This window comes from Sarcophilus harrisii, chromosome 3 (assembly GCF_902635505.1).
Source record: "Sarcophilus harrisii chromosome 3, mSarHar1.11, whole genome shotgun sequence".
In the NCBI taxonomy this organism is placed as follows: domain Eukaryota; kingdom Metazoa; phylum Chordata; class Mammalia; order Dasyuromorphia; family Dasyuridae; genus Sarcophilus; species Sarcophilus harrisii.
This window is the reverse complement of record NC_045428.1, coordinates 477,477,005-477,500,235: the sequence shown is the minus strand read 5'-3', so window position 1 is coordinate 477,500,235 and position 23,231 is coordinate 477,477,005. Positions and strand designations below refer to the sequence as shown.

General features: G+C 32.8%; 1 protein-coding gene across 2 annotated transcripts; it reads left to right on the top strand.

Annotated features, from left to right (window-relative positions):
* Window positions 1-1,623: 1,623 nt before the first annotated feature.
* On the top strand, window positions 1,624-22,817 carry DCUN1D5 (defective in cullin neddylation 1 domain containing 5). Of its 2 annotated transcripts, XM_003764281.4 has the most exons (8): window positions 1,624-2,021; window positions 4,552-4,643; window positions 11,087-11,157; window positions 11,627-11,718; window positions 16,312-16,420; window positions 16,515-16,619; window positions 17,811-17,913; window positions 20,140-22,817. In XM_003764281.4, exons 1-8 carry the CDS (start codon window positions 1,936-1,938, stop codon window positions 20,193-20,195), a joined length of 714 nt encoding a protein of 237 aa, XP_003764329.1. In that variant the 5' UTR covers window positions 1,624-1,935; the 3' UTR covers window positions 20,196-22,817. The 2 variants fall into 2 exon arrangements, with proteins under 2 accessions (XP_003764329.1, XP_023355256.1); XM_023499488.2 differs by lacking the exons at window positions 1,624-2,021; window positions 4,552-4,643; window positions 11,627-11,718.
* Window positions 22,818-23,231: the final 414 nt, after the last annotated feature.

Genomic DNA, 23,231 nt, shown 5'->3' with positions numbered 1-23,231 from the left:
TCTCTTTTGTTTTTTCTTATTTTTCATTTAAGTTTAATAAAAAAAAATACAATATATTTTTAAAAAGGGAGATAAATCTAAAACCCAGGCCTGGGAAGCAAACTCGGGTCTTGATTCCAAACACAATGCTTTTCTCACTGAGACCTTTAATGTAGTCAACAAGAGCAGTAATATAAAAATCTATAACCGTGCACATAATGTATACAAAGTGGAAATGACGGTTAGAAACACAGAGATGGACAAAAAAAAAAAAAAAAAAAAAAAAATGCCTAATTTAAAGACCTCATTGCCTGACCAAATTGACCCAAATATTTTCTCCCCTTTATTGCCCAATGTTTGAAATTCCAATGATTAGCAATCATGTCTTAAGTATATAACCTGGAACATAGTACTATTTATCAGAGAAAAATCATACAAATTAATTTATCTGGTTAGATCCATTGTCACTCATCTTTTGCTAAGAAGAAGATAATAAATTTTAATATGAAGGAAACGTCTAATAAAATATCTGAGAATGGAGTGTTCACAGTCCAGACTTTCTAAGGAGGAATCTTGGATAGTCAGAGACAATTTGTATGATATTAGGAGGGGGATGTAGATAAGGGGTTCTTAAAAGGAGGTAAATAAACAGAGAAGGGAAGGATGAAAGTGTTTCTTGCAATCCCTATCTTTTCAAATCGTTTATGTAGCATTGAAGTTAATTGCTCTTTAAATGTTTGGTAGAAATCACATGTAAATCCATCTGGTCCTGGGGATTTTTTCTTAGGGAGTTGGTTAACAGCTGGTTCTATTTCTTTTTCTAAGATGGGACTGTTTAGGATATTTACTTCTTCCTCTGTTAATCTGGGCAAGCTATATTTTTGAAGGTATTCTTCCATTTCATTTAAGTTGTCCCATTTATTGCCATAAAGCTGGGCAAAGTAATTCCCAATTATTGCTCTAATTTCCTCTTCGTTAGTGGCGAGTTCTCCCTTTTCATTTTTACGACTAACAATTTGATTTTCCTCTTTCCTTTTTTAATCAGATTTACTAAGGGTTTGTCTATTTTGTTGGTTTTTTCATAGAACCAACTCTTAGTTTTATTAATTCAATAGTTTTTTTACTTTCAACTTTATTGATCTCTCCTTTTATTTTTAGAATTTCGAGTTTAGTGTTTGACTGGGGGTTTTTGATTGTTCCTTTTCTAGCATTTTTAGTTGCAAGAACAATTCTTTGACCGATGAAAGTGCTTCTTACCAAGGTGTCCAGTTAGCACCGTACCTGGCATATACTAAGCTCTTAATAAGTGCTCATTGACTGATTAACGTGGCGGAAACAAGCCTTTCATTCATTTTGCCCTGATTCTCGAGGCTCCCCATAACCTTCAATGTGTGGCAACTAGGGCCAGTCCTGGATTATAAGCACTGTGGCCTTCAGTGACGCTAGTTTGAGCAGAGCATTGGAAAGGATGGCTGCAGAAACCCTCAGGGGTCAGAAAGTCAACACTTCTCCTCGTGTAGAACTCATAGAGAGAACACGTGCACGTAAACCCCGCCCACCTTCGCAAAGCCCACTCCGATCACGCCCCCGGAGGCGGAGCCCAGTACTTGACCCCGCCCTCTCCGAATGACCCGTTCCGCTGCTGCTGTCACTTCCTCCTCCGTAGATTAGTGTCCGGGTCGTATTGAGCCTCCTGCTCCTGGAGTCTGTGGCCAGAGCAGCCGCCGCCGAGGCTGAGCCGCAGGGGCCGCCGCCGTGCCAAGAGGAGGGAGCGGAGAAGAATCAGGAAGGGAGGCAGCGGCGGCATCGGGCCGGACCGGGCTGGCGTCTCTGCGCCTCCTCCTTTTCCTCCGCTCTTGGGGGACCGGGGACCAGCGCTGAGGGGCCGCCCGCGCACGGCTTCCCCTCTCTCCACCGGCTCCGCTCCCCTGCCCGTCCCGCGGGGGAGGGCGGAAGATGCCGGTGAAGAAGAAGAGAAAATCCTCCGGGGCGGCTGCGGCGGTAGCGGAAGACGGAGGCCTCAAGAAGTGTAAAATCTCCAGGTAGCGCCTCCCTGGCCCGGGCCTTGGCCCCGGCCCCTGCCCCTGCGTAGCCTGGTCTCCGGAGGGCGGGAACTGGGGGGAGGCGGCGAAGGCGCAGCCTAACCCTGCCCGAGCCTCACTCGCTGCCTGAGGGGGGCCTGGGCTCGGAGGGGGAGGAAGGCCCTCGGCCTCAGACCCACGGGGGAAACGTGAGTGTGAGTGCGCGCGCGCGCGCAAAGCTCGCGGAACCCCTGCCCGAGACCTCCCCTACTTATGGGGGCGGGGAAGAGCCTCCCCGCCCTGGGGTCCGTCTGCTGCGGGGGGCGGGGTCGGGTCTAGCGCCCGAGGAGGGATGTGGGGGATGCTCTCCGACCTTCTCCAGCCTTCCCTGCGCTCCCTACGCCGCCCTCGTGAAGTGCTCCCGGGGAAGGGGTGCAGATCTGCACGGGTCACCTCCTGGAATTTCTTTACAGAGTATGAAGGGAGGAGCAGAGCTTGAGAAGTCTTGACTTGACAACTGCCTTGGGTGTGGTACAAAGGAAAGGAAAACTGCCCCTGCCATCCTCGACCTCCCAGCTTGACATCTCTGTGAAGGATATGTTTTAACCTAGGAGATCTCTGAGGGAGGGTTTTTAAATCAAGGAGCACTACCAACTGGGGTTTTCAGTGCTTTGCCTTAAGGGGACCGACGCGTCACCTGTGCCCAAACCCCCTCATCAGTACAGAATATGGAAAGGCTGGCCTCCCCACCGTGTCATGATTAGGATTCTTATAAAGAGTAGCAATTTACTTGATAGACGTCTTGTGTAACCTCTTTGAAAAGGAAAGGACAAAGCTTGGCCAAAGGAGTACATCTCTGAGGACTTGGATGCCATTGCAATATCGTGGGGGGTAGGGTAGCTCATTGAAAGCGGGGACATAGCATGATGGGCATAGCAGTTTAGGCTTAGGGAAACTGTTGGGTCCCTTTGGTTAGATGAGCTTGCTTGAGCCTAGTGAATGGGAGGTTTTAGAAAGCGGTGTAAAAATTCAGATAGACTTCTCTTTCTTAGCCTTTTAATAGCAATACTGGAAGTGGTGAGAACCACTGTTTTTAGGCCTTTTCCCTAGACAGCCCACATGTCTTTCTTCTACTGTCACTTCAATAAAAGAAACTAAAAGAAGAATATTTCTTTGCTCATTAAGGTGATCAGTGATGCTTTAGTTTCTGTGTTGCTGTCTTAATGAGGTGATTATTGCTACCTCATTCTGGAATTTGACTGCTATTCCTCTACTCCGTGTTTAATGAACATGCATTAAAAAATACTTCCTGTGCTTTACTAAGTCTGGCATGTGACTGACATTAAGGTGACTTATCTACCATCAGAAATATTTAGAATTTTTTAAGAACTTATATTTTTAAATGCCTTCTAACAAAAAGGCATTTCTACAAGTACCATAATACTGTGTTAACATTAACTTAGCTATTTATCCAGTGTAATGAATATCAGGATCACCTCATTATTGATCATTTGTTTTTCTACATTTTTGCTTTTTCTGCAATTTCTATGCTCTTTCTATATTTAAATTTATCCTTAATTCAGGATAAGTATGCATGGAAAGCTGAGTAAGTTTTGAGTTCCTCAAACTAACCTTTTTTTTTACTAGTTCTGCAAGTCTTGATTGAGTCCTCAGCGATAAACAGAGATGACTACTGGTCTATTAAAAACTGAATCCTTTGTTTGAAAGTTCTGTGACTATCTTAAGTCATTGTGTTTTCAGCTTTATTATTTTCAGAGTAATTTGAGATATAAAAGTTATTTGAACTATATTAAGGCAGGATCTGGAAAGGAGCCGTGTATGTTATTGATGAGGTGGTTTATATGAACAAAACACATTTTATAAGTGGATGATTAGAACAAAAAACCCTTGACTTAAAGCTGGTTCCAGATTATGTTATTATTATTATTATTATTATTATTATTTTAAATCAAGGTAGAGAATTTGTAATCCTTTAGGGTTTTTTAAGTGTGATGGGGTGGGATTTGGAAGACATTTTGGTACATTATTTATGTAAGTATGTAGAATTGTGTTTTTAAAATGTGTGGAACATTTATTAATTTTTTTCATTAAATAGAAAGTTTGATGAATATAATGATTCTTGTAAATAAAACAAGTAATAATCATGATACATCAGTAACAGTACTGGGATTCAGAAATTCCCAGCTTTCAATCTTATATTCAGACCACTAGATTACCTTGCTTCTCATCTGTGGTATTTTGAAATATGGGTAAATGATGTTAAAGTCTTTTTTTTTTTTTTTTTTTTTTGAAATAATGACAATTGAAGAGATTTTTTTTTTTTTTTTTTTTGTTAGCCAAAAATTATATGATTTAGGCTATTTGAAATCACTAGTGGTAACATTCAGTTTTTCTCTATTATGACAAATTTTTATTGATAATTATAACAGTTTAAATTGAATTAAACTTGAATGGAAATTATCCATTTTTATAAAGGATTCAGAAAAAATAACATTTTAGGCTTCTTTGTGTGTGCATTTTTTTTTTTAAGCTATTGCAGATCACAAGTCCCTGCTAAACTAATAAGTGGAGAGGAGCATTTTTCAAGCAAGAAGTGCCTGGCTTGGTTTTATGAATATGCAGGTAATAAAATTGTTGTTACAATATTTCTTTCACATGACTTTTTAACATTTAAATTAATGTGACAAACATAGAAGAATTAATGTGCTTTTATTATTTTAATATTAACATTTTTCCTATTAGGTTATTAATAATAAAAAAAAACAATATTTTTTCTACTGGAGGCACATTATTTCTTGAAAATCAAATCCCAGTTTTCCTCAATTCCTCCTACCTGCCTCCCTATCACTTCTGAAACTGAATTATTTACAGTAGCTTTATTTAAAATAAGGCAACTGGAATCTTTGCTTATACACTGCTGGCAAAAGATATATATGGGGGGCTACCTCAGGTAGCCTTGTATGTGTGAATATATAGAGAATTATAAATTTGACATAAAGTTTTGTCTTAAAAAGTGATGTTTTTTTTAGTTGAATGGTGCCAAGAGTATCTGAATGGAAACTGAAAGCGATTTAGTATCATGAAAAAAATTATTTTGGGCTAGGGGAAAAAATATTATCATCTCACATTTCTAGACAACCCCAAACTCCCAATTGAAGAGAATGAACTTATTATTTACATGCATTCTACAGATTGTTGACTTGCTGTGCAAATTGTACAATTGGTAGAGACAAGTAAAATCATTCTTTATTTTAATTAAGGACACCAAATATTGTAAGAGTATTTTTATTAAATCCTTTTTGTATTGCTTTTGTACCTCATAAATTACTTTCTAGAGTAGTGAATGTGAACATTTAATTAACGTAACTTTTCCTTTTGTGTATTTACATTGTTCATATTGATGATTTTGTTTTTGTGACTATTTAAAATTTTTGGCCTTACTCTGTAATTATAATTTCTTATTTATATAAGATATAAAGTTACTTATTCAATTGGCTTATTCTTAGAGAATATAGAATAAGAGAACCAATTTTAAGTTTGAGTAAGATATTCGTTTTTCTACTGAATGAAAATATCTTAAGTCTAAATTATGTTCTAATAAGTAGCTCTAATTCTTACAGTACATTGTTCTTTAAAGAGTTGTAATTATTTTATCATTAAGCTTTATTGAAACGTGTTCTTGTATTCTTGATAGGCATACTCTATACTGCAGAAGCCCTATAGTCTATAAATAACACTTAAATTGCTTAGTATGTTTTTGAACATGAGTAAATAAAAGCACCCAATTTGGGCAAGTCACTTCATTTCCCTGGGTTTCAATGTCTTATCTATAAAATGAGGATATTGGATAAGATGGCTTCTGAGCTCTTGTCTAGTTTTAGATATTTGATTCTATGATGTATCTTTCTTTAAAGAGTTAATTTTGGAGGTCACTTAGAGAAATTGAGAATAAGAATAGAATTCTAGTGTCCTAATATAGAAATATCTAGTAGAGCAAGCTAAATTAGTATGATTCTCCTAGTTCTTAAAAGTATACCCTGAGGAGTAAATTGAAGATTGAGTTCATTTCTTTAAACTTAGGTTAACTGTTAGTGCATTGAAATATTTAATGAATGATTATTGAGTTAACTAGAATTTTGTCTCCAAAGGTAATCAGATCATACTACTTCGATGGAGCAGCTTTATTAGCATGATATGGTTTAGGAAGAACCAAAAAACCCACACTCACTGAAATGAATAAATTTAATTTCTGGGAAATTGTTATTCAAATGGAAACTTATTGTTAATTTCCCACATTTACTTTTTGAGTGCAGGTAGATGAATGTAATCTTTAATGCAAAATATTAAAGCATTAAACACATTTTTAATTGACTTTTATTAGTCTTCTTGAAAAGAAGATTCTTTCCCTTAAGTAACTAATAAAATTAAATATTAATACATTATTTAAACTTACTGTTATTTATCATTTTATATGAAAAAAGAGGAACCAAAGGGTATAATTAAAATGTGCCAGTTAGGATTAGATTGTATTTTAGATTGCATGTAGATCTTTACAAAATTGATGTCAGCCAAATAGTATGCTTCGGAAATTATAGGATAATCAGTACCATACTAGACAAGATAATCAGAAAGTGGTTTGACCATATTGTTCTCTTTTAAACTTAAGGAAACTTGGACCTTATTTTACTTGTAGTGCTTGGTGATATTGAGCCATGTACTTGGTATTAGTTATGATTTGCAAAACAGCACTTTCAATACATGTTTTGTTTCAAGACTTGCACAGCAAATCTTCAAGTCTTGCTTTGTTTTTGGATACCTTTTCTGCTATTTGCAGTATAATGTTTAAACTTGGAAAATTTTCTCATTTTAAAAAGGAAAGAAGAATTGTGATTAAGTGAACTTGAACCCATTTCTGTCTTGTTCACAAGAGACATGGCATAATTAAATTTTTTTATAAGATTGGTGGCACCAAAAAAGTGTGGTGGCTTTCTGAACTGATCTACATGTACTACATGTAGTACTTCAAGAGAGTAAAAATGAGAGGGTAGGGAATCCAGCAGGAATATTTTGGTATTAAAGTAGAAGTTTGGTCAATATACTTCAGACTGTTTTCAAGTACATTTTTGTTATGCTATCCTAATGTTAGCACTAGAACTGCTATACGAAGCAATTTATAAAAACAAAAAGAATAATCAATTTATTATAGGATATTGGTAAAATATACCCTAACACCAATATTTTAATTTTCTAAAATTAGAATCATGGAATTGAAGAGTTTGAAGGAACCTCAGGGATAATTCAATCCAAACTTTATTAAAAACATGAATTCCACATACATTATCTCCATCATATGGTTATCTAGCCTCAGTTTGACGACCTGCAGTGAATGAGGAATTCACTATACTGCATGTTTCATCTCCAAGCAACCCATTTCATTTCTTTAAGAGTTGTGATGATGTGGCAATCTTTACTTCTTCAAGTTATGTCCCCCAACTCCTGCAAACTAATGCTTCTATGGAGTTACCTTACTTTGAACTAATAATCAATAAACTTCAGCTTTTCAATGTTCCTTTTAAAATAGGGTGCATAGAATTGAACACCATATTCTACATGGGGTGTCCTATAAGGACAGACTATAGTAGTACTATCATCTTTCTTAATCTCTCCAGTATACTGCTATTAATGTAACATGAGATTGTATTTAGCATTTTAGGGTTCTATGTTGTACTGCTACTACTGTTGACCTTACAATCCACTAAGAGATGTGGAATTGATTTGTTTTTTTTTTTCATAAGGGCTGCCTTTTGGCCAAGTCTCTCCTATGTTGTACTTATTTGAACCAAGTACAGCGTTTTATATTTATTTTCATTTTATTAGACAAGCTGATAGGCAGTGAGTCTTTTAGTTTTTGAACCTGTCATGTAATATATTAGAAATCTCTTATAATTTTGCATCATCTGCATATTTAATGTCTATACCTTCCATGAACGTATTTAATAAAGATGCCAAGGAGTGAACCCTCTTGTATTTCACTAGACTCTTGTTCACAATCACTATTCTTTGGGTTTGACTGGGACAGTTAACCAATTTTGAATCTTACTTAAATGTGTTCTCATCTAGTCTAATGTTTTTCTTCCCTACAAAGATATGTGGCACTGTTATTAAATGCTTTGGTGAAGTAAAACTATGCTATTTATCTAATAATTCAAAAAAAGGAAATGAAGATTGTAAGACATAACTTGCTATTAGTGAATTCATATTAATTTCTGGGCATGATTTCACCTCTTTGTTTTTTATAAATTCACTTCAAAGTTTTGTAAAAAAGCAGATTACAGTGCCTTTCTATTCCTTTTGTTTTTCATTCTGCTTTGGAGTTATCTATGTAATCTTAAACTCACTATAGAAAACTTTTCTTAGTTGTGTGCACTGATTATTTTCCTTTTTACATCAGTGTCGCCTATTAGTAATAAATCTTACACATTTTATCAGTATTGTCTATTAGCAATAAATCTTACACATAGAACTATAACTCTCCTAACAGAAAAAGAAAAAAATTTGCATTTGATTAGAGTTCATATATCATCCTAAGGAGGATATATATTTTTTCTGTCTAAGCTAATGTCTATCAGTGGACAATTTCAATGAATTTAATAAATATTTCTCTTTTAAATATATTGGTTTATATTTAGCTATTGAGCCTTTTGTCATTAGACATTCTTAAACTATCAAAAGAATATTAGAGAAACCAGTAATTAACTTTGTGAACAAAAGAATATGTTCATTCTTTACTAGAATTAAAATTATTTATATGCTAACAGTCTACAAAGGTGTTTAGCCTTCAACTAAATTAGGACTGTTACGATGAGAATGAAATTCTCAGCTAGATTTAGCCTGCTTATTTATATATTGGACCATTGATAGGCATCAGCAACTTAAGTAATTAAACTTTTGTACTAAAGTAAGATAACCCTGCTCATCAGAAAAACAGCAGTGAAAGGGACCGCAATGATCTTTTTTTTCCAAATTCGTACATTCTATAACAGAGGTATCAAATTCAGAACTCTCATGCTTCAGATTTTTGCAAAACTCCCAAAAGAATGGGACAATTTAAAGTGTATTTGGGAAATAGTTAACAAAATAAATAAAATAAAATATAATATAATGTTAATTTGTGTTTTTCTAAGTCAGTATGTAGCTTGCAGGGATCTGTTTATGCTTGGACTTTATACCATTGTTCAACAACAGTATCAAAGGAGTGATTATCCTGCCATTTCTTAAAAGTCCTCTAAATGAATGGTGATTCTATTACCTCCAAAGGTTTTCAATATATACTTTGGGCTATCTATGTCTGGATAGTTCTGATAATTAGGAAACTTTTCCTTATATGCTAAATTTGTCTCTTCAGTTTCTACCTTTATTTTGAATTTTGCCTTTTGGAGCCATGCAGAACAATCCTAGTTCTTTTTCATCTTAATAGTCTTTTCATATACTTGAAGATAGCTGAGACTTCTCTGAAGATATCTCTGAGAATTCTCCAGGCTAAATAATTCCTGATTGTTTAACTGATCTTCATATTATGTCCTAGAGACCCTTTATCCTGATGTCCTTTTAACATTTTCCTTTCAGAATGGACCCAGAATATTGTTACAGATTTGGTCTGGCCAAAACAGTATAAGCAGAACTAGCATATCTTTATTCCTCTTAGCTTTACCTCTTATTTGAGCTCTGGCATCTCTTTAGCCATATCAGATTTGACTCACATTGAGCTTGTAGTCCTATTAAAATACTTAGATCTTTTTAGAAAAACTTCTGTATAAATATGCCTTCCCCATTTCCTTCTTGGAAAATAGATTTTTATTTATTTATTTTTTTTTTGGAACCCAAGTGTAGAGCTTTCACATTTTTTTTATTTGACTTCATGTTTAGTATTGTCAGATTATCTTTGAATCTGACTCATATCATTCAAAGTATTCGGTATCCTTTCCAGATTTGTATCATGCAATTCTGTTAAGCATCTCTAAATGGTATTCAGCAGAGGACCAAATGCAAGTCCTACAAGTATTCCCCTCAAGACTACTTTCCAATTTGATAATGAAACTTTAATATGTAATTTATAAAAATTCACTTTTGGTGATGCTATTCTTTCAAATTGTGAGAACGAAGATGTTTTTTGTAACTTTAAAAGTCAAGAAGTGAAATTCCTAATTAAGGCCAATTTGTCATAACATAGGGAAGCCTGTCAAATTTAGTATTGATGAATGAGAGGCAGTATGGTAGAGTGCAGAGACAGTCAACCTTGAAGCCAGGAAGTCCTGGGTTCAAGTCCTTCCTCAAATGATCTGGTCAAATCATTGAACTTCTCTGGGCTGCAGATCACTTAAAAGTTGTAGGAAGATGCCTGCTTTCATCAATAAAGGAAATATCCTTATACCAGTAAAATTATAGTTCTAGTTCTAACTCATCTTTCAAAAAAAATTAATATAACTTTTGAAAATAACTCCATAAATCACACTTAATATTGTGGTGTCATAGCAGGAAGCCTTTATTTTGATTTTTACCAGTGACCCTGGTAGTTAAGAGATCTTAGAAGCAAATCAAATTTCCAGGAATCTCAGGTTCCTTCATCTGTAAAATTATGGGATTAGAAATGTTCTTTCTAAAGTTCTTTCCAGATCTTAATTCTAGACTGACGTTTACTCTGGTCTATACTTTGAGGGACAGATATTAAATATACTTCCTTGAGTACCCCACTGCCTTAATACATAGTAGATACTCAGCAAATATTTGATTGGTACATGTGCTGAATTAGTATCCAAGAACCAGAATCCAAGTATCTAAGACATTTAACTTAATGTCTTCTTTATTTTTGTATTACTTTAGTTTCATATTGTAAAGTTATTTACTATTTAAAAGTTATATTATTCCTGAATTTTGAATGGTTTGTAAGTTCAAAATTTTCAATTTTTATCATAAATTTGTATAATTGCTAGTAATTTTTATTGATGTTAATCTCTATATGACAATAGAGACTTAATAGATTTTTTTTTCATTTTTTGTTTTTGAAGGTCCTGATGAAGTTGTAGGGCCAGAAGGAATGGAAAAGTTTTGTGAAGATATTGGTGTTGAGCCTGAAAATGTATGTTTTATTTTTGAGTATGGTGGGAGTAACTTGTCAACTTGATTTATTTTTAAGTAGAATTATTGTGAGAGGATTGGACTAGATAATCTGTAAGGCTCCTAACTCACCTGCCCTAAATTTTATATGATTTCTTCTACTTGTTTTACCATGGATTTACTTGGTTATTTTCTGGTTTCTTATTTAATTTGGTTTCATGTTTTCCTTTCCCATCAGAAAATACTTGTGTAAACAGAGAGAGATTATGCCTTCAGTAAATGGTGATGGAATGTTTTAGCCTCAAGAATTTAGTTCATCTAAAATTCCTTAAAATTTGGAATTTTTGATAATTCCAAAGGCTATGTTAATAGTTAAAAATTGAAATATTTATGTAATTGTTCTCCATGATAAACTACAGAAATTATTATCTCTGTGCTGACTCTCTTCCCCTTCCCTCCCCCCCCCATCCTTTATGTTCTGTTCTTTCCAGATTATTATGTTAGTTTTAGCCTGGAAATTGGAGGCTGAAAGCATGGGATTTTTTACCAAGGAAGAATGGTTAAAGGGGATGACTTCATTACAGTAAGAGCCTTTTAAAAACAAACAAACAATAATAAAACCCAACAAAAACAACTCATTTAATAGCTTATTTGAAAATTTTACCGATGTTTTATGCTCTATAATTTTCTCAGAATCACTGATAGATATTTGTAAATCTTTGAGTGAATATCTATAAAGGTTTTTCTTTTCCAACTTTGATTGTGGTTTATTTTAATCCATGTGCATTAACTGTGTACTTGAAAGGATAAAAAAAAGCTTTCCACCAAAATGCATGATTGTTAAAATTCATTGGTCCTTTTGATTAGGGAACTATGGGCTCATAGGTTAATAGGATGTCTGCTTATTTTTCTGCATATAGGAATCTAGTTTGTTAGGAAGGTTATTCTCTGAGTATCTTTATGTCCAGGCCTCCTTTTTCTGAAGTCCAGTTCTGTCCTTAAGGATGGTCAGAATTTTAGAGCTGGAAAACTATATCATCTAGTCCAATCCCCTCCTTTTTGCAAATGAAGACACTGAATCTTCGGTTCTGACTTGCCCAGGGTCATGCAAGTATTGTGTGTCTAAGGCCCAGAATTTGAATTTAGGTCTTTCTGACTCTACATCTAGCCCTCTTTACTATGCCACTCTTTTCCTTGGATAATAAATAGCACAGCCGGATTTAAATTTTTTTTTTCTATCTTTAACTTTCATGTAGTTAAATTATTAATTTTTTTTCACTTTATTAATCTTACATTTGCCACTGAGATAATATGGGTATTTTCTAGATTTCCAGAGTGTAAATGTATATGAGTTTACATTTATTTCTGTAAAAATCCTTACTGGTTTGAGCTATATATTTCACTTGTTATATTTTATAATTGTCTCTGGTAGTGTATGTCTTTATAGAATTGTTAATTGGTTATACTAATGTTTTTGTCTCTTTTAATTTAGAGTAGATTTTTTGTTTTTGTTTTAATCAAAATTGTCATGACAGTACCTTGTTTTAATTATGCAGAAGTAAGACTATATAAAAATCTTGTTAAAGGTAATTTGTTATGCTAAAAATAAAGCATTTTGAATACTTCTAAATATTTAGCAATTTGTGCTATAATAGACTTATTAAAAAGAGCAGTAATTAGCCAGCCCATAAACATTGCATAGAATTTATTCAATCTTCTTAGACATCTTACCAAGCAGAATAAAATAAAGTAATAGTCCAGAGAATAGACATGGTTGAATAATCCTAATATTTGGTCCTATGATCTAGGATTTATTTGTATTAGAACAGAATAAAATTTCACTGCCCTAGTTGATCTGAAATTATTCAGTTACCATTTGCAAAGCAGTCTTTTTTTAAAAAATTCACCAAATCTTTGTTGTGTACTTTGTGCTAGCCACAGTGGTTATAAGTAATACAAACATGTTCAGATTAATTTTCTTAATCATTTTCTGGAACATAAAAAATTATTTGAAACATCTTAAGTTTATACCTCAGGAAACTGCAATAGAGTGCAGCTGAGAGTGTACAGAAGATAATAGCAAATTTTGTGTGTGTGCCTAAACTTGTAATTTCATCACTTTTGGGAAGTTCTGGTACAGCAGCTCCCTCCCTAATGCCCTTGGGCAACTTGTTTATAACTTTGCGTTTTAGAGAATTATTTAGGATATTGAGATATAAGATATATTAAATGATAATGCCCATGATCACGCAATACATGTAACAGGCAGGGTTTGGATCTAAGTCTTGCTGTCTCCAAAGACAACTTTGACCTCTACTTCTGACTGCCTCATGTATGAGATGTAAGAAGAATGTACTATATGTTACTATACTATATGTTAATCTGGTACTTCAAAAGTTTTCAAGTAACTCTTATGGGTAAATGGGCAGTTTCAGTTAGAATTAGTAAATCCACATATTTAACTCAAGCCATCCAGCTTTTCTAGATTAAAGAAAGCAGAATTACCTTGTTCTTTCCTCATATTTTGATAACTTATTTTATTAAATCTTTATTCATATTCCTTTTAAGATTGCGATATAGAAAGGCATTCATTCTAACTTTGTTTTTAACTTCTCCATGAAATTATAATTTTTGTATATTATATAATTTTCAATAATCATAATCATAGTTTTCAAGTTTTTTATTTTATGTTACAAAGATAAATTAAGAAATTTGTTTTGGTATAACATTGGAGAAGAGAGGGTTTTCTATTCATTTACTAAGGAAAAAAATTAGTTCTGAGGAAAAGATGGATGTTATGCTGGTGAGAATGTCTTTGAAAAGATTTTACTTGACTCTTATGCTGAAAAGAGACAAGTGAAAGATAGAACTTAACAATATTAGCTAATTGTTATATTAGCTAAAATACCATCAGGAGAAGGGTGAGAAAGAAGATTTAGATTAGGAAATTCAAACCTACATACCAAAGATGAACCAAAATATGGTCATTATTGTGGAGAATGAAGGGAAACATGGATTTATTTACTTTGGGGAAGAGGATTCAGAGAAAGAAACAGGAATATAGATAAAGACCAGGGATCAAAGTTTAGATTAAAGTCCGTATTGAACTTGAGGTATCTCAGTACATTACAAAATATTTGTTGAAAAATACTAATCTAGTCAGTGTCCATGACTTTTGGGAGAGAACTTTATTTAAACCATTTTAGGCACTAACTTCTTTTTTGATTTTTAAGATCTTGAAGGACAGAAGAAAAGATTATATAGCCTTTCTTCATAATCTTCATCCATAAATCCTTCATGTTACAGCTTAAACCTATAATCTCTTGAAGATATGAAGAACCAGCTGGTCTTTTCTGTACTTACATTCTTTAAACATATATACATATATTTGTGTGTATCAGTGTAATTTACGTATGTGCATGTATAATTTTTTAAAAGTGTTGGCCTACTTTTTAAGTGTAGTTTACAAGATTTTTGTTTTGTTTTAATGTATTATCTCTAGGATAATGAGTTTGTCTTGAGTCAAAGCTACTTTTAATATAAATGTATATACCAGGGAATTAATTTCAGTGAATAAGGGATGCCATATTGACTTTCCTAGATCTTTCATTTGTCTTCATGACAATGGATATACATTTTTGAAAGTTATTTGTATATTCCATAGTAATTTTTTTTTTGTTCTTTGAAAAGCTAATGGCAGTTGCCATTTGTTAGTAAACCATCTCTCAGAACATTTTGAAAATATAATGCCCTGAATATTGCTCGCTGGCATTTTTTACTTTGACTTGTTCATATATACATGACTTGTTCATTTTTATGTATTGTTTTCACATTTGTCTTTCTTGATGGCCTAGTGCTTTATTGTATCAATATATCAGTCTGCCCAATCATTTGCCAACTCTTGGTCATTTGATTTTTTTTCCAGTTTTTCACATTGGTCTTGGAGTCAGATGACCAGAGTTCATTTCTTAGCTCTGAAAAATATGCTTACTACATGAAACTTTTACCCCGATTGCTAGTGTTATTCTTCCCAAACATTTATATTTCACTGCTTTGTATGTGTATATATATTTACTAACTTTATATAGGTGCTGTATATATTTTTATATGTATTTGTTATCTCCTACATTAGAATGTAAGCTCCTTGTGAGAAGGGATTGATACATTGTTAGTGCTTTTCTTCTAGTTCCTAGGGGTAGTGCTTGGCCCATACTATATGCTTATTAAATAATTTTCTAATTGATATGACATACGGAGAGAGAGAAATGAAAATAAGCTGCCCACAAAAGGCTTTACATTTTGGGGATAATGATGTCATTGGATATATATAACTTGCTTTACGGTTTGCAGATCACTTTACACCAACTTATTAGGAATATTATTAGCTTTGACTTTTGTTCATCAGAAGTAAATGTTTTAAATTAAGACTGGAATACTAATATGATTTCTTCTCTTTCTGCCTCTTAAAACCTCCAGACTTATTTTTTAATTTTTTAAACAGTTTATGGATTACCTCTTATGACAAGTATTTTTCTGAAAGGATTTTCAGAGCAATTGGCAGGTAGAGACCAGATTAGTTAAGTTCCTTTGTATTGGCATTAGTTATAACTATTCACTAGGATAATGTTGTACTCAGGAATACTGTTCTGTTATTTCATATTTTAAAATATTTGTGAGATGTTCCATAGTAGTGGAGTTCTGTGCTTAAAATCAGGAAAGCCTAAGTTCAAATTTCACTTCTGTCACTAATGCTTGTATGACCCTGGGCAGTTCACCTGTATGTGTCTCAGGTGATTCTGAGGACTTAAAGACCTAGTCATGGACATTTCCTTTTCCCTGGTTGGAGGCAGCTCCTTCTTTGATTCCCAACACTTACATAAGACCTTTTTGCTGCTTTTTGGACTGGGGAAGTGGGTAGAGAATGGGTGATTTTTGTATCAAGGGTTTTTTTTCCCCCTAGAAAGTAATCAAAAGAATGGATTCTTATTTTTTTTTTAAGTGCCATGTATAGTACTTAGCATAAAGCATACTATGTGTATTTTGTTGTTATAGATTTGTAAACATTGGCATTTTCAATCTCATTTTAATTATTTAAATATTAAACATTACAGTCCTGTTTGTACCCTAACTATGGTTTTATTAACCTCTTGATTATAAAATTTGGTTTTTATTTAAGGTGTGACTGCACAGAAAAGTTACAGAGCAAATTTGATTTTTTGCGCTCACAGTTGAATGATATTTCATCTTTTAAGAATATCTACAGATATGCCTTTGATTTTGCAAGGGTAGGTGCAATTTTTATATTTAGTGGTTTTTAAGGAAAATCCTATATACTGAGACAGTACTTTTTTCAAATTATTTTTTTCCCCCAAATTTTAGGATAAGGACCAGAGAAGCCTTGATATTGATACTGCTAAATCTATGTTAGCTCTTTTGCTTGGAAGGACATGGCCACTGTTTTCAGTATTCTACCAGTACTTGGAGGTATCTTATTTATTATTTTAAAAATGTCCAGTTTTCCATTAGCATGATACTTCATGAATCAACCCAATTAAGACATACAGAGATTTCAAGCTTTATACTTTTCTTCCAATCTGCTTCATTGACAGTATAAAAATTTGTAGTAAATATAGATATCATTGATTAATAATCTGTAAAACAGCAATTCATTTCTAAAATTAGGTTTGTGTTTCATTGCTGAATCATTACAAAAAACATCTTGCCACGCCAAAAATTCTATGTATTTATTGTGGCAAAACAGATTCTTGGGCTTTTTGACATATAAGAATAAGAATGTTTTTCTTTACTCTTTCTTGGTATAAATCAAATAATAAAGTTTGTGGTACTCTCTAAGCTATTCCAAAGTAAAATCCAGAGACTTGCATTTATGTATCTTAAAATTATTAATGATCCATAGATACAAGGACCCCAAGACTTCTACTTTCATCTAATAAGTCCAGATTTGAAATATACATAAATACTTATGTCATAATTTTCTACTTACTCTCAATCAGAACACAGTTCTTCTAAAAAACTATATACTTATATATTTGGGTATTGACTATATATTTGGGCATATGCAGAAAACTGTTTGGATTATAGTTGCTGCCCTTGGAAGGGGAGAGTATCTTATCAATCAGTATGCTTTATCTATATGATACTATTTTTTAAAAATTAACTGTAGTCTTCCTCTATTTGATTTGCATCCTGTAATTTTGTTGGCTCTTTTTTCCTGTTTCTCATGCTTTCTTCCAAATATCTTGCAGCATGTTTAAAAAAAAGTTTTCTTTAAATTATGCTATGGTGAATGTAGTAATGTAAAAATTCATATGTTGTATGGGTTTGTAGATCCAGAACTTTTAAAAACTAAGAGCAAACTTCTCTGCAAGGAAGTCAAATGCCTTCTTCTCATTATTAGTTTGGAAAAAAAGAAATTGCAGTGAATTTAAAAGATGTTTAGTAATTAAAAGCAGATTTCATAATATAAGGAAATAATCATCTTTTAAATGCATATGCACATATACACATATTATATAGTCAGTCTTTATTTGGAACAAAAGAACAAAATGCTTAGGTTGACCCTAAGAAAAATGAAAAATAATTTGTTAAGGGTGTGTCCGCCAATCAATAAATGCATGCATAGTATTCCAAGTATCTATATTCCATTTTTCCTAGCAATCGAAATATCGAGTTATGAACAAAGATCAGTGGTACAATGTATTAGAATTCAGCAGAACTGTCCATGCAGATCTTAGTAACTATGATGAAGATGGTGCATGTAAGTATAATGTTTTAATCTGAAAATAGATTGTTCTTAGACCTGATACCGTAAGATGACCTATTTAAATATTTATCATTTGCATAATCCTAGCTTAAGTTTAATAACAACTTATTTCCCTTAAATTAAAATAATTTAACAATGTTTAAAGAATGCTGTTGTGATAATTCATTTAAAATCCTTGGATGTCCAGTTATTTTCTATGTTCTTCACTTACCTTCTGGTTCAGCACTTAGCTTCCTTTAAAGAATAGTCAATTATTTTTCTACAAGCTTCTGTAAAAAAGAAAATATCCTTATAAAAATAATCTGAAATCATAGTCATATTTCTGTCTTTCTGAAGGAAAAAAAAATACCAGAAAGGCAAAGCTTTAAAAAAAAAAAAAAAAATCTTACCAGCATGATTCCCTCTACTTTAAAGTGGTGATCAAATTTGAACAACTTTGTTGGTGGGTTTTTTTTTGTTTGTTTTTTTTGTTTTTTTTTAATTAATGAGTGCTCAGCTTTGTATTAGGGAAGATACATTAGTTCATTTAACTATCTTTTAGCATTGTGGGCACACTTTTCAAACAGTATAATTCATGGCACTCCTTTATAGTTATAAATATTGAGTTTCCTTGGCTAGAAAAATTACCCAGTAGTCAACTTTCTCTCCAAACTAATCTGGCCTCTTGATAATTTTTTGATATTTTGTTATTAGGCTGGTATAGCTGGTATCCTTTCCCAAACTAGAAAAGCTCTCAGCCACAAATTACCTCCATATTGTGATGTATCATAGTTGTACTTAATTTTAGAAATGGTGATGATTAATATTTATGTAGTGCCTCCTATGTGCTATGCACTATAATGACAAGAACATGATCTAGTATTTAGATAGTGCTTTAAGATTTACAGGAAGCTTTAAAAATATCTCGATTTGATCCTTTCAGTCTGAGGGTATAGGTGCTAGTATTATCCTTCCATTTTACAAATGAAGTAACTGAGACAAATCGAGTTAAGTGATTTGTCCAGTGTTATGCAGCTAGCTAGAAAGTATATAAAGCAGGATTTTATTTCAAGTTTTCCTGATTTCTAGGTCTACTGCTTTATCTATTATGCTACCTGGCTTGCTTATTTTAGGTACTATAGACTATATACTTTGACAACCCCTTCATTTTAACGTATATCTTGAGACTAAAAAAAAAAAAAAGACTGAAACAATTAATTAAATATTCTGTTCTTGTCTTAGTCATGCAAACCATTTTAAGAAATGATTTGAGTTAATGGACAATGCACACAAATTCATTTGACATACTTCAAGGAGTGATATGTTTAATGATAAAATGTAATTCAAAAATAAATGAACCACAGTGATGGGGGAGCATAATCTTATGATAACATTTAATGGAAATAGAATTTCTGCACTTAAACTAAAAAGAAATCAGCTGAAGAATTACCAGATAAAAAGAGAGCATGGAAGGAGTTTTAGTTGACTGTAGGATATGGCTTCTAAAAAATTGTGAAAATCTGAAACAGCATTAATGGAAGCAACTCTAAATCAGGAGAAATAGTAGTTGGTTTCCTTTTCCTTTAGTCAGTACATGGTGTAGTATATTGTTGAGTTCTGGGGATAGCATGCTAAGACTTAAAACTAGGTTTCATGGGGAATAACTACAAGATTTTTAATCTGAAGAAGAGAAATCTTAGGGTAAGAGAATATAATCGTTACTTTCACCATTTTTCTGATCTCTCACTTTGAAAGCTAGTTTATAGTAGTTAGTTAGGTGTAGAGGGCAGACCGAAGATCAGTATATAAAGAGACTCTGACTTTTATGTAAATATAACTTGCTAACAATGAAAATAGACTGCATTTTGAAGTAGTTGCTTGTCAGTGGAAGTGTTCACACAGAGGATAGCCCATTTGCTGGGGATTTTATAGAGGTATTTCTATAGGTAGGACTTGGGTGAGTGGAATAATTAATTTGCTTTAAAATCAAATGCCCTAATGCCCTGTGATCCTCACATTCTACCTCTTAGAGGTTTTATTATTAGTCTCATTTTATAATGCTGAAATATGGAGTATAGACAACATAATTTGAGTTTTTAGGAAGGGGGCTGGAAAGTTTTACTGAACAAAGGTTTTGTGGATGAGGGTGGGTTTTGGAATAGTCCTGGAAGGATTTGGGTAATTAGGAAAGTAAACTATTTAATTTTCACTAATAAAAGTTTTTTTCCCCCATATTTTTAGGGCCTGTTCTTCTTGATGAATTTGTTGAATGGCAAAAAGTCCGTCAAGTGTCATAGCAAGAACTATACTGAGGAAAATGCAGACCTTTTGATGCCCACCTGTATACAAACTAAAATGAGATGAGGAAAAAAAACCAAGGGGCGCATTTTCATTCTTATGAAAGACTTCTTATAGTACTTTTTTTTCCTTTTTTTTAAGGAAGTTTTCTTGTTACATGTGATATGGGCATTGAACCACACCTTCTGAGACTGAAAAAATTGAAGTTTATGTTTTGAGTTATGTTTATAACTTTTATTTCAGAACAATAAAGATTCAGATTTGTGACAAAGGCTTTTAAGTGAAGATGTCCCTTGAGTACAAGTGTAGTATTTATTTGAAAAAATCAAAAATTTGACATTCTAATTATCTAAAATCTACTTTGCTATGAATTTTTGAATTTGCAAGACTTTTTTCACCCCTTAACAGAAATAATTTAAATTTTTATAATTATTCTAATTGTATTAGAATAATTAGAAAACTATGGTCTTCTAACAATAAGGCTAATTATACCTCCCTGTGCACAATTAGGATGAATAATTGTTGACTTTGGATCTTTGATGCTTGTTTTTCTGTTACAACTATTAAATTATTCTGCATATGGAGAATCCTATAACTTTTTAAAGACTTATCAAGGTCTGTTTAATCTCACATGCACACATCTTAAGAATTTTTGAATTGGGAAAGCCTATGATAAGTTATTTTCTGACCACTGATTTGCATCCTAATTAGCACTCAACATTGCATATATGAGCAACACATATAAAAACACATTTCCTTTTTGAGCATTTGCATTTATGAATACACTTGATATTTTTGTAAGTTAAAGTTCCATTTGCATCTGAAAAACCAGGATTAGACATATTCAGTTCCTTGATGAATCTTACTACCTTATTAAGGATCCAGGGTCATGGCTAGCTAAACTTGGATAGCTTTATGTTGTTCACACTTTCCCTGTTTTTTTCCACAATCTCCTTCAAATCATTCTTTTGACAGTTTAAAGCACTGAATGCTCATTATTGGAGATATTTTTTGTTGTAAGAATTAAACTAGTTTAAAATTTTCACTGTTGATGAAAACGGAGTATTGCCAATATTCTCATTGCCATTTTAAGGAATTAGTTTGGAAAACTTTATGTCAGTGATCACTTTGTGAGGCTAAGGAGTAAAGGGATAATTTATGAAAAATATTAAGTTTTTTTTAATAGTCTTATTTCTAGTAGCTGACATTTCAAAATTTATAAAGCACTTTACAGATATCATTTTTGATCTTTATAATATGTCTCTATAAGTTAGATGTTATAGGAGTTATAATTTTTAAAGGTTAGGTAACTGGAATTCATAGAGGTTACATCACTTCCAGAGGTCACACAATAAATGGTAGATTACAGACTCCTCCAATAAAGGATTTTTCACTTAAGTCTAGTGTTTGTTCCAGGATACCACAGCTAAATAATGAAATTATGGTTCGAATACTTACCAGATTTTATAGTAAGAGCTAATATAGAGGTTAAAATATATACATCTTTTGATAACAAATACTTAATAGTTGAAAAAGTTTAGATTTTTATTTAAATGACCTTTGGAGAGTTTTATATGTAATTGATTATTTGTTTGAATGAGACAAGAGCCTTACTTTAAGAGAAACATTTAAATATTTAAAATGAACATTTAAAAGATACTTTGTTTAAAAAAATAATTTGGGACTTATTCACATTTGTGCATTTAAAGTGTATCTTTAAAAAAGGAAAACTGCTTATTGGGTTTCACACAGTAGGAGTTTGACAGAAAATAATTTTAAATATCCCATTTGAAATTGATAGATGTGAAAATATTTCATTTCTCAAAGAAGTCTGTAAGAATTTTGGAAGTCAGTAGAATATGCTAAAATAGAAAATTGAACAATTAAAAAATAACAGACCTGTTTATTATTCTCTACCTTCTCTGTCCATTTCTTTTATATATTTATAGAGATTCACAAATAACTCCTTAGAGTCAATAGAAAAATAATTGTTCCTGTGAGTCTTTCTAATGCCTTCATCTTATTGGCGCAGTATTGGCTGTGTTTTTTCTTATCCTTCCCCATAGTTTGGTGGTAATTAATGCTTGAACAATTTAAGTCAGGAGATCAGATAGTAAAATAAAGTGTTTTAATTGTTAAAAAAAAAAAAAAAAAAAAGCATTGCAGTGTACCTATAAATCTAAGAAAGAAGATACTTGTCACTCTTTGCACTTGTTGATCACCTAGGATATTAGAGCTAATAAGCTTCAAATGCCTCATTCATATTTATCATAAGAACTAAGATTTTTTTGTAGCATTTTTCATGCATGGAATGAAATGCTAGCGATTCAAGAAAGTATGATCCTGCCCTTTTCTCATATTTTAAATTGGAGATGATGAGTGATTCTATTTTATAGATGGTCTCAATAGACTCCTAGTTTTCTTTTTCTCCAGGTCAGTAGTTTATACTTGAGCTTTATGGATTCAAAAGTAAATTGCTAGGAATGCTGACAATAAAGTTTGATAGAAGCTATTTTTATTGTATGTGCTACCTTGCCATATGTGTTGTGACTTTGGGGAGGAAGGGTAAAAGAGGGAGATAACAGTGTTTTTATGTAAAGTAAATCATCTTTGATGCCTCATTGTGTCTTGTTGATGCTTGGTTTTTGAAGATTATGCCAGCAGAGCACAAGCCCTGGCAGGTTCTGCCCCGATGGAAAGACAACATAGAATTGTCATTAGCCTGTGTGAGCTTCAGAGGAGCAACCTCACCAAATGGAATATTTCCTTGGTCTTGGTCATGCGAAAAAGAAAACCATAATATCTGATCTTGTTTCTTCTGTGATGGTGCCAAAGTGTTAGCAAATTGGTCAAAATGTTCTAAGAAATGCATTTTTACTTCTCTGGAAACATTAGATTAACTCTCTTAATACTTGAAATACAGTATCTTTGTTCACTCACTAACAAGTAGAAATACCCAGTGGGGAGACTAAATCATCTAAATCTTAACATTCTTTTTTTTTTTTATCAATGGAAAATAAAAGAGGAAGTCCCAA

Excerpts from the sequence above, each read along its gene's own strand:
- DCUN1D5 (XM_003764281.4), top strand. The coding sequence starts at position 1,936 with ATGCCGGTGAAGAAGAAGAGAAAATCCTCCGGGGCGGCTGCGGCGGTA. Across the intron at positions 4,644-11,086 it reads TTGGTTTTATGAATATGCAG|GTCCTGATGAAGTTGTAGGG; the intron begins GTAATAAAATTG and ends TTGTTTTTGAAG. Across the intron at positions 11,719-16,311 it reads AAGGGGATGACTTCATTACA|GTGTGACTGCACAGAAAAGT; the intron begins GTAAGAGCCTTT and ends TTTTTATTTAAG.